Source organism: Larimichthys crocea, chromosome XII, assembly GCF_000972845.2.
Source record: "Larimichthys crocea isolate SSNF chromosome XII, L_crocea_2.0, whole genome shotgun sequence".
NCBI lineage: Eukaryota > Metazoa > Chordata > Actinopteri > Sciaenidae > Larimichthys > Larimichthys crocea.
The window spans coordinates 11,905,620-11,917,951 of NC_040022.1; the positions used below are offsets into that span (position 1 = coordinate 11,905,620).

The 12,332-nt window shown below is 39.4% G+C and overlaps 1 protein-coding gene across 1 annotated transcript; it reads left to right on the top strand.

Annotated features, from left to right (window-relative positions):
- The first annotated feature begins 1,202 nt into the window (after window positions 1-1,202).
- Window positions 1,203-9,063, top strand: dub (duboraya). The gene is made up of 6 exons (XM_027284991.1): window positions 1,203-1,278; window positions 5,277-5,366; window positions 7,378-7,446; window positions 7,583-7,648; window positions 7,769-8,017; window positions 8,308-9,063. Exons 1-6 carry the CDS (start codon window positions 1,273-1,275, stop codon window positions 9,061-9,063), a joined length of 1,236 nt encoding a protein of 411 aa, XP_027140792.1. The 5' UTR covers window positions 1,203-1,272.
- Window positions 9,064-12,332: the final 3,269 nt, after the last annotated feature.

Genomic DNA, 12,332 nt, shown 5'->3' on the forward strand with positions numbered 1-12,332 from the left:
GGTCAAACTCTGACATCTGACACATTTATCATGCTGGTGAGCTAATATTGTGTTTCATGTTGGGGTATATATCATGTAAAAGCAGACGGAAATCTGAGGCAGCACACAGCGTCAAAGCCCATGTCCAACCTGAAGTGGCCTTTAATATTAAAGCCCCATTGTGTAACTTTTCTACCATTAAACAACAGATTCTAAATCATGTTGATGCTACACTGACTAGTAATCAGATGAATGGAAAAACTGGATCATATTTTATGGAAAAAATGTTTTCTTGTTTTCCCTCCGATGTCTTCCTGGTGCTCTGCATCAACTCTGTGATTTACAGAGTTTCCTGATGGACAGTGAAGTAAACTGCTGCCAACTGTAGCTGCTGTTAGCTCAGTTTTTCAGCCAGGACTGTGAGCTCAGGGGAGCATTAGTGTTGGTACCATAGACTTTTTGGACCACCAGGAAAAAGAGGAGATTTTTTTTAGGCCCAAACCAGGGCCAGTTCAGTGGGCAATTGAACCAGGACCAGCAGAGTCAGAACATGGCAGAGGAGAAGAGGCAGAAGAGGACGTTGATAGAGGAAGCTAAGAAAAGAAAAGGACAGAGTGACCGAACAAGAAGCCACTGTACAAGAGTAAATCTGGGGCTGACTTTTAGTCGCTGGCGAGAGCTTAAGATTAAGATGCCTCCTGGAGGAGGTAGGAGGTTGCAGGAGACCCCGGGGTAAACCCAGAAGTCGCTGGAGGGACTTTATAGCCTATCTAGCCTGGGAACACCTCGGGATCCCCCAGGGGGAGCTGGAATGTGTTGCTGGGGAGAGGGACGTCTAAAAAACCTGCTGCTACCACGAACCAACCTCGGATAAGCTTAAGAAAACTGATGGATGGATGTGTTTTGTGTTCATACATGTTAGTGTGTTGGAGTTAGCATTTAGTTCAAAGCACTGCTGATCAGGTGCAGCCTCACAGAGACTCATTGTGTCGTAGCTTTATTGTATTTTTGTTTCCTGCTTGTGCAGCTGAATGAATGCTCCTTGTCTCTTTTGTTTTATGTTGACTTTGCTCACTGGTTTCTGTTTAATTAAACTAAAATCACAGCTGATGAATCAACATGAAGCTGCAGAGAGAGATCAACATGTGACAGAACATGAGCTGCTCTCTCTCTCTCTCTCTCTCTCTCGCTCTCTCTCTCTCTGTCTCTCTAGTGACTCTGGTTCTATATTTAACCTGCAGACTCTCACTCACACATACTCGACATAAACGAGGCTGACAGACGACGAGCAGGATGGAGGTAAAACTCTACAAACTTTATAAACTCTGTGTGTTGTTGTCTTTGTTCTGTTGCAGGAGAGGGAGTTAACAGTGTGATGAAGCTGCTCCTCTCCACTCTATTCCTACTTTGTGTGATTAATAATAATGAAGCTGCAGATTAGATTTGACTCTGATGCATCAGATTTCGTCAACATGGTCAGCATGGTGTCGTCAGGTCATTTAGTACAGTTGTATTTACGCATGAATCTTGTCCATTTTGCAGTTTAATGAATCGTTTTCTGCAGTGTGAAAGAAAAGCAGATTCATTTTATATCATAAAATGTGTAATAAACAGAAATGTTTTGTCTATTTAAAAGTTTCTATTTTAAACGATTCTTAAATTCTTTTTTCCCCCACTTACAAGCGCACAAACAGTTCAGTGTGTTGATGAGATATCACATTTATCGGAAGATCTTGTTTCCTTCTTTTAAACCTCCTGTGAACGCCAGCAAAAGACAGATATCGGAGCTTTACAACAGCACTTAAACGCAGCACATATTTGTGGATCAGACACAGACATTTATCGCTGTGACAAACATCTCAGAAATCCATGGGTAAAATGCAAATAATCCAACGTGTGAAACTTGATGCAGAGATGCAAAAACGTTGCAGTGCACTTTTTTGACTGGATTATTTGGTAATTATAGAAACTTGGCATAGTTTATGCAGTAGTTTCCTCATTTTTATGGAAGAAAACACATTTCTGAAACATATTATAACTGTCTGAGGACCATAAATAAGCTACAGAGTAACATTAGTTTATTAATTCATATTAAAATTACTACTGATATGCATAGAGAGATATGTCCAGGATGTGTTTAGCCTAGCTTAGCACAAAGACTGAAAGCAGAGGGAAACTGTTAGCATATAAAAACAGACTTTCCAACAACTCCAATCTGAATTTGAACATATGCTGCTGTAATTTTTGCAGTTTTGTATTTGGTTCAAACAAATGTATATGTTGTATTAAAGCCTGAACACAGCAAGATTTTAAACAGAGATTTAAATTATGAATTAAATAATTCCAAGGAGATCAGTGCAATTCGTGGATTTTTTTGTACCAATAGCAAGACGGGCAAGTTTAGCAAGTTTTGTTGAAGCTCCTCCATATTTTAAATTAACAACGCAGCTAAGCTAACAAGCTAACCACTAATGTGACCATTGGCAAACTCATTAACTCAGAGACCTTTATTTTTTAGCATTAGTAGTGGCTCTGTTCATTCTTATTGAAGCTGCTCAGTCGCGCAAGAACCCAAAAAAGTTCAATTTCCAGACATTAATTTACTAAATGCATGGCCCATAGAGCAAGCGCACCAGAGACTTCTGCTAACTTCCAGTTTAACTATGTGCTAAACGGACTAGACTCGAAAAATGTATCCACCATTGTGCGCTGTGGCGTTACATTGCTGTCATTACATGGTTTGGTCACTATCTCAAATTGGCTTTAAGGCCCAGTGCTTTTCTTGCACCAAGCCTGTAGCTCATGCGGTAGGTGCCAGTAGTTGATCACCGGACTCTGATTGGTCTGAACCATTGTGGTTTCAGAAAAAAATGGGTTCTCATGATTTCATGATTGTAAGATTAGTGACTGTCTGTTTGAATATCTCCAAATTTCTGAACATAGGTGATCAGTTATAATTTGACATTCAACTACGAGAAGAGCAAACGAAGCATTGTGGGAGCTGTAGTTGTTAAATGCACTTCATCTTGTCCGATATTTGAACTGCTTCAGAAATCCCCTCCTCGACTTTCCGACCATTTCTGTAACTTTCCAAAACAGAACCAAGCTCATGCACTTCACTCAGTGATTGGTCAGCTATGTGAAGGTGGGAAAAAGGTTTGAACTTCTCTCTCAGCCCTCGTTTTCCCGTTTGTTACTCATCTATTTCTGTCAGTTTTCATGTGAACAAGGTCTTCGAGGAGAAACTGCCTCAACGTGTGCTCCATAATCGAACAATGTCAATTGACGAATATATTTTATTTTGGAGCATGGAGGTCTATTCTTGCCTCATACTTAGGCGATGTGATGACACTTGATTTGAATGAAGATTTTGAGGTCTTTGAAAGGTCTGGAAAGCTGTTTGTTCACATGTTTTTATCGTAGTTTTACTCTTTTACATGAGCTTCCCAAGAGGGACTTATCACGACACTGTCAAAGCCTCATGGGAGCTGTAGTTATTGAAGAAACTGTTGATTATTAAAGTGACCTGAAGACATCCTGCAGCTATGGAAACTAAAACTGTGTCTTCATAAATATGGTGTAAGTTTATAGTTTTATATCAAACGGCATGACGAGCTGCTATTCTTAGTTTGAAAAACAACAGGAGTGAGCGCACACACACAGAAAGAGGAAGTGGTTTAACGGTTGTTTTTTCATCACTTTCTGCCTTCAGTTTATAGGTCGGGTACACACTGTGGAAAGAATGTGTGTGTGTGTGTGTCCTCCAGGCGATGTGATTTCATTATCTGTTGAATGTCAGCAATGTGAGACCTTCAGCTGAAATGGATGTGGATCAACCCCACGTCAACAGCTGTGTGCGTGTCTGATCCTTTAATAGACGTGTACTGTCCTTGTGTATTTGTACCGATTCAACAGTTATAGACTGACTTTCTGTTTTCAGCTCAAAAAACTATTACAAGTTTGTCTGATTTACTGTGTGTTAAACTATGTTATAGTTTTCATTGGTGGGAAGCCAGTGAGGGTCCCTGTCAGTGTGTCTAACTAGTAACTGAAATATAAAGACAGATGGTGCTACTGGAGCAGCAGCAGTAGTAGTAAGTAGCAGTACAGTTGTAGTACTAGAAACAGTGGTAGTAGTAGGAAGTTGTAGCCGTAGTAGTAGTAGTAACAATAGCAGTAGAAGTTGTAGTAGTAGAAACAGGAGTAGTAGCAATAGTAGCAGTAGCAATATAAGTAAATACATAGTAAAAACAGCAGCAGTAGTAGCATTTGCTTGTCATATGTGTGAATAGTATTAATAGCAGCAGTCGTAGCAAGGGTCATAACAGAGGCAACAGTAGCAATAGCAGTCGTATTAATTGCAGTAGATGTGATTTTTTTAAGCCTGTCTGTGTAATGGTAGCAGTAGTAATAGCAGTACAGTTGTAGTATCTATCTAGTAGCTACAAATAGTTAACATTGCCAATAACAGGGGGAAACTGCCAGCCTATGTCATCAAAACAAATATTTTTCAACAGCACTAAAGCTGTTTTACATGTATCATGTTTATAGAAACAGAATACACAAATCCCGAAGATACCCAAATCTTTAAAAAAAAGAAATAAATGAAAGAAAAAAAAACTTCCCAACAACCCCAACAACTGATAAACATGTTGTAAGTTGTTGAACATGTGTAGAAAAAAAAAAGATTGGAGCTATTCGTTGATCAGCGAGCTAAAAATTCTGCACTCTTAGTGGGTTGTTAGCTTTAAGCTCATCCCCAACTCTTACGGTGAACACATATTTGCATTCACCACAAACCAGCCCACACACAGTGAGCTTACAGAGGGTGTAAATGTCCTGCAGGAAGAGTTTCACCTCAAAAAGAAATTAAAAAAAAAAACAACTTTTTCATCCTTCTCTCTGTGTTGGATTAAACAGGACAGAAACACATGTGGCATGTTGTCATCTTGCCTCAGAGCTGAATCGCTAATGAGCAGCTGCCTTCGTGATGATAACACTCACATTTCCTTCCTAACATGGTTATAATGCTGCTGACACGCCACCACAGACAGGAAGTAACCTGCAACACAGGGTTTGACGGGCACCAGCGGAAGTAATTATAGCGGTATGAGTAGTAGTAAAGATATTGCAACAATAATGGTGGCAGCAGCTGGAGTAGTGGTACCAGCATGTTTGATTTACCTTTACACTCTGGTCACACTGCCCAGTACAACCAGTCTCGATTAAATATGTTCTTTAATTAATTCAGTCAATCTTGTTGGTATTTATGTTATATCCTTATTTCCTTCCATCAGGAGGAGGCTCCATCCCGGCGCTCTGTGGCTGAACTTGCAGGAAAATTCAAACGCTCAGCTCCTCCACCTGATGCTGCTGGACATGAAAGCGTGAGTTTAATGCTAATAACTGTATATCAATGAAAATACGCCACAGTATAGACATGTCCTGTAGGCGGCTGACCATGGTTGAATCCCCTAGACTCAGAAAGTGATGGCTAGTTGGCTTGTTAATATCATGGATTGATACTGAACAGGTCTACAGGGTACAGATCCTGTACACTGTACCAAAACCTGCATATGAAGAAACTGCAATGAAATGCAAAATAACCACAAAGATAAACTGCTGCAAAGAGACCAAAAATGTGCCATAGCTGCATAACCACCAGAGAGACACTCAAAATAACCACAAAGAGATGACGATTAAAAACTAAGAAAAGAAGTAAAACATAAACACTAAGATGCAAAACCACAGCAAAGAGATGCAAAACTACAACAAACACTACAACAAAAAGAGCAAACAGATTAAAAAAAATAAGCCTAAGATGCAAAGCAGCTCCAAAAAAAACACAAAACAAATTACAAAAGGGACACATAATGACTACAGAGAATATAAATTACTTTGTTGTCATGTTGTGTCTGTGAGATTTGGTCCTACAGAGGACAGTTTGGGGTCTTTTACCTGTCTGTGTCCAGGGGGAAATTATTTCATGGTCAGGTAGGATGGTTAGGATACTTAGAGTTGGAAATAGAAGCTATTTATTGAGAATATTTAAAGTTGTTTATTTGGCATCAATTCATTACAGTGTCATAACATGTTGAATCTGTGTGAGATGTTGGAGCGTCTCTGTAATATGGTAATAAAGTATCAGTCACATGTCAGAGTGCTGCCGCGTTTCAACAGCAGTATGTGAAGAAGACGAGAAACAGGAAATGAACATTGTCTGTTTGTGTGTATTTTTACATTCCTGACAATGACAAACTATTTCTGCATCAATCGTCTCTTTCTGGTTGAGAATATTTTTGTTTTTTATGATCTCCTGCAGCTCAGACGTAATCGATGTTACTGTCATGTCTCCTGAAACATGTTTAAATGTGTTGTGAAACCATCAGTTAACTACAGGAAGAAGGCTTGACTTTATTTCTGACTGGTCTGAGCTGGTTTACACAGAAGAGAGGCCAGGGGATTTCAGGAACTAAGACTATATTCATAGCTAAGTTTCTACTGACATTTCTGTGAACAAAGAAAAATGCAGATATTTAATCTCAAAGAAAACATGACACCATGTTGCGTGTAACTGCGCATGTAGCTTTTTCTGTCTTTATATATCTCTGCAGAAATATTGTCTCTCTGTGGTTGTGTCTCTTGGTCTGTACTCTTTTCCATCCCTTGTTGAGTCTTTTAGTGGTTGTTTTGTGTCTATTTGTGGTTCATTTGTCACTTTTCTTTGTTTGTTTGGCATCACTTTGTGGCCAATTTGCATCATGTTGTGTTGTTTTGAGTCTCTTTGTACTGTTTTGTATTTCTTTCTGGTTATTTGACTAGAAATATTAACAGCAGTTAAATCATACAGAGGTTTTGATTCATGGGTCCGTACCCAGTCGGACAGTCGTCTGACTCTATATACCTTCTGACTATGGGGTACAAAGGGATACTAATTAGATGCCACTGCGTGTGAAGCAGGTTTACTGACTGAAGAATTGTTACGCCGTGTTTCATTCATCCAGGGCGTCATTTGTTGTCCAATTCATGTTGTTTCAAAATAAATATACAAACCACAACATATTTTATTTCTAGATGAATTTCTTCAATCAATAATCCAAGCTGTTATTTAAACTTGTCTAGCTTCAGATTGGTTGCATGATAAAAGCAGTTTTCTGAAGTTTGATTTAAAGGTTCACATTTAAAAATGATCGGAACATTTTTGTCAACTAATGATGATGAAATTGTTAAAAAGGTTCACACCTTTTCATCACAGATTTTTGATCTCAGCACTACGACTTAGAAAAATAAATTAACACTAATCGCTGATGTACACATATTAGTAGCTATTCCTCTGCTGTAAATAGTACTGTAACATCCCAATGGATTAATACTATAATTGTTTTGTCTGTTTACCAGGAGAAGCCGGTCAGACGCCGACCTCCTCGCTCATTAAATCTCCCCAAACCACAAGGAGACGACCAGGAGGTGAGAGACAAAGACCTTAGCAAACAATCAGAATTATAATCAGAGCTTTATGTAGTTTTAAATATACAGTTCATTTATAACATAACGCTTTAATTAATTATATTAATAACTAACTGACCCCACCTGTGTGTGTCAGCAGCCTCCAGGCGTCACCTCTCCTATAAAACCAAAGAGAAACTCTGCTCTGATCGAGAAGCTTCAGGTGAGTCCAGGTGGATTCTGCTGATCTCTTCTGGTGTGGACGGAGCGCTGCACTCTGACATCACTCTGACATCACTCTGACATCACTCTGACATCACTCTGTCTCTTTCTCTGTGTGTAGGCCAACCTCGCTCTCTCCCCCTCGGCCCTGCTGACCTCTCCAAAGAGCCCCGGCTTCAGGCTGCTGCCTCCCGCCTTCCCCCTACCCTCTGCTGGCTCCACTCAGGTTTCCACAGTAACCACCTCGTCCACGCCGACCCCCACCAGCCCTGTTGTCGCCTCTCCGTTAACTGAAGATGAAGGCCCTGCCTCCTTTGAAACCCCGCCCACCGTGGCGGAGGGGTCCATCCTCTCGAACGACAGCATCAAGGTGAGTCAATTCTAGGTCAACTTTATGTGATGCATTCAATGACACCATGTGGACTTTTTGTAGATAACTGGGCCGAGATGTTTAAAGTTTCTCTGGGAAAAAAAGTTTGCTCTAAGTTTCTTATTTTTAGGGCATGAATACACATTAATTCTTCACATTCTTTGAGGTCAACTTTGACCAGCAAAGTACAGCTTAAACCAGTAACATGGACGCCCCGCTTCTTGAATGTTCATGGTTTAGTAATTTCTGACCTCATCCGTCTGTCTCCCCTCTCACTGGTCCTTCTGCAGGGCAGAGCTCGCCACTCCATTCGGCGACGTCCTCCATCTCGCCGCCACAGGAAGTCAAGCAGCGGAGACGAGGTCGGTGTCGCCAACGAACGAGGAGAAGACAAAACAGCAGGAGAAGGAGGAGGAGAGGCTCAAACAGACGTGGTGAAGGAGGACAAAACAGATACTTCAACATGTCCTGAGAAAAACACATCCCAGGAAGAAGAGATCAGCATCGAGCCCAAAGAGAAGGAGAAGAAGAAGAAAGAGGAAGACAACAGCTCCACGGGAGGAGAAAAGGGAGACGGATCTTCATCAGGGAGAAAGGAGGAAGAGGAGAAGAAGAAGAAGATAGAGGGAGAGAACAGCGCCACAGGAGAAGTGGAAGGAGACGCATCTTCATCAATGAGAAAGGAGGAAACAGAGAAGAAGAAGAAGGAGGAAGAAGAGAAGGGTTCCACTGGAGGAGAGAAGGGAGACGGATCTTCATCAGAGAGAAAGAATGAAGACGAGAAGAAGATGGAGGGAGAGAACAGCTCCACGGGAGGAGAGAAGGAAGACGAATCTTCATCAGAAAGAAAGGAGGAAAAAGAGAAGAAGACGGAGGAAGAGAAGGGTTCCACTGGAGGAGAGAAGGGAGACGGATCATCATCAGAGAGAAAGGAGGAAGTGGAGAAGGAGGAGAAAAACTCTGAGGAAAAACAGGAAGATTTGACTGAAGGAGCAACAAAAACAGACGGCAAGGAAGAAGAAAAGATCAAGGTGATTCCTGCATGAACCTAAATGTATAAATAAAGTGTCATGATTCATCTCTTTTTACCTGTGATGTTTTATACGTCTGTTAATAAAGTTTTATTTAAAATCGACACGTGTGCACACAGGTGTAAATATAAAACATATAAAACACTGAACAGGGAAAAAGAGATGAACCATACAGTGTATAGTGTATATAACAGTATTCATCATTTTAAAACTAACTTTTGTTTGAGAAAATGTATTTTATTTTGTTAATTTCTTCTCATTTATACCTCGTAGAAGTTAAATTATTACAAGGATCTTCGCCTTCTTAAACATCAAATTCAAGGACCCAACACAACAAAGATTGAGATTAATTAATTGAGATTAATTAATTGAGATTAACTGCTGTTAAACACTGAGACAGACAACCATTAAAGAGAGAAGAAGAAGAAATAGAAGAAACTTCGATGTGTGAACATTAATGTGTTACATTAATGGCAGAATAAGTTAAAATATGTATATAAATTCAAGGACTTTCAATGATCCATCTCTGGTTTCAAGAACTTTCAAGGCCTTGATTTTTCTCCTACAAATTCACTCATTTTTAAGTATTTCAATAATAATAGTAATAGTGTAATGCCAGTGTAATGACCACCAGAAACTGAATCTGAATCTGCATCTGCACGACATTTTAGTGACTTTTAGCTTGTTGATTATCTGTTTTGGTTCACTCTCAGTACTCTCAATCTGTTGTTTTTAGAGGAAAAGTAACAGTAGACACAGTTAGCTGGTGAACAAATTGGAGCATTCAGCAGTTTAAGAGACAGATATTTCCCTCAGAGGTGGTGGCCACCAAAACAGAGCTAAAAGAGAGTCGATATTGGACTCGAATATATCAACATGTTGATTTTCTCTCACAGGAAACAACGAATCCGTGCTCAGTCCGATGAGTTATCAGAAGTACGGTCAAGTCGGAGCACTGCAGCCATATTGAGCCCCTGTAATGCTGGGAGGAGGGGAGACCCTGCAGCAGCGAGGCCTGAAGTGAAAGGCCAATCTGAGAGTCTGGACTCTGAACTGCTGCCTGTCACCACGGTTTCTTTCATCTCTGATGTGGCGAAGACGAAGCAAAGAAACCGACTGAAGCTGTTTCATCTTGTAAAGAATCGCTGATGTATTTGGGAATTTATCTGAAGGTGCAGCTTCAACAAGAAAACTCCTGAGCGCGATTGATGTGAATTTGTTTTTACTAATCCTTGAGTCGAGCTTTTTTTACACTGCAAAGGCAACTTTTTGTAAGAATATAATGTGATTTTATTGTTTTCTTTATGATGTTTGGTGCGTTCAGAGCTATGACTGATGAAGATGTGTGATTTTTGGTGTCTGTATATTTACTTAAAGCACCAAAGCTTTTTGTGTTCGCTCAGTCACACCTGCCAGAGGGAAAAGCTGAAAACCTGAAGCTTTATTCCAAAGATTTATAAAAAAAAAAAGAATAAACAACAACAGTTTTTATTGTTTGAATGTGAATTAATTGTTTTAATTTTATAGAAAAGAAAAGTTTTGGATGGAGATATCACATTGTGCCTTTAAGTCTGAAATTGAAAATAAAATGCATATTTTCTCTACATTCATGTGGATCTGCTCTTTAATGACCTGAGAATTGAGCTTGTTTTATATTCATCATTATTGGAAGTACTATTTACGACTTTAACTTAAATAAAGTACCAATACTAGATTACAAAATGATATAATAATTATTACAAACTATCTTGCACAAGCTTTTAAAGAGCCATGTTAGTGTTGAAACTCTACTTACAGCTCAGTGATAATGATGAGGGGATTTTCCACAGCTGGCACGTCTCCACTATGACTCAGTAACTCTTAATCTAATGAGGACTTTTACCTGGAACCGAGGGATCTGGAAGGAGGAAACCTGGCTGCTCCTGCTGTTCGCTGTGTTTAAATCTTATTCTGGATAATCTGTTTGATCCTCTGATAGACTCACATCCAATCTCACTGCTGCCTGAAATAAATCAGATTAATATGATCAATCCTGCTCACGTTAAAGGTCCAGTATGTACGACTCAGGTGGCCGTCTTTCACGGAGTCTGCGATGTTGAACCGCCATGTTTCTACAGCAGCCCATTAAAAAGGGGCTTTGCTGACAGTGTCTTAAACCTGCATTAATTCTAATATCCAGCAGGGGGTAGCTACACTGGATGCAACAATAAGGTCTGATTGTATTGGACCTTATGGAGAAATGACCTAACTTCTCACTTGATTTATGACCTCAGTAACAGTATTTCTCATGAGTTTGTGATCTCAATCTCTAGCTTAAAGTCTTTTTCCACACTGCATGATGTTTTCAGTTAGGGACACCAAGTCATGAATGCAGTTTAATTTTAGTTTGTTGGATTATTTCTGAATAGATGACATCAGAGGACTCTGATGTCATACCTTTGTCTGGCAACAGCCACTGAGGCTCATGGATGGACTGTGGGATTCAAAGCTGTTGGTTTATCACTTAATTCCAGAATGAAATATCTATAACTATATACAGACTTTATGTTTGCTGCTAATTAGCAAATAATAGCACGCTAACACAATGAAAAGATAGTGAAGAAGCTAAATGTTGCACCTGCTAAACATTCACATGATTGTAGACCAGCTGAAACTTTATTTCTTCTATGTTTTATTGTAGTTACAAAATAAAATCTCCTGTCATGTTAGCAACTCTGAGGGAAGGCGCTGTTAGCTAAATGCTAACATTAGATTCTTGTGCTTAAATGTGACTGTCGGTGAAAACTTGTATCCCATTCTGAATCATTAAAGTGACTATTCCAATGTGGAGTCTAATAAAAGCTCTGATTTAACCTGCTGGCTGGACAAACTGCTGACTGTCTGATCTGATTAACACACCGACCTGACAACATTGTTTCTCATTGTTGGTGATCAGATCCTGCTCTGATTTTAGGAATTTAGATCTACTACTAATGGTCTCCGATACGTTTTTGTTAAATTAAAATATTTACTGATTTATCCACGGTTGTATTATGATGTTTGTTTTGAACCGTTTCTTACAGCAATGGTTAATCTCAACTATATTATAAGTTTACATCTGATATACTCAGGTAAGCTTAAAGACTATTGAAATAATCGTTTAATGTTGTTTATATTATATGTTTCTGTTATACACATGTTTAAGCCTCCTAACATTAATTTCCTTTATGACTAAATGAATCCAGGTGGTTATTCTATATAGTTTGAGCTCATTCTACATCTTTATGTGATATATTTTGTGCTCT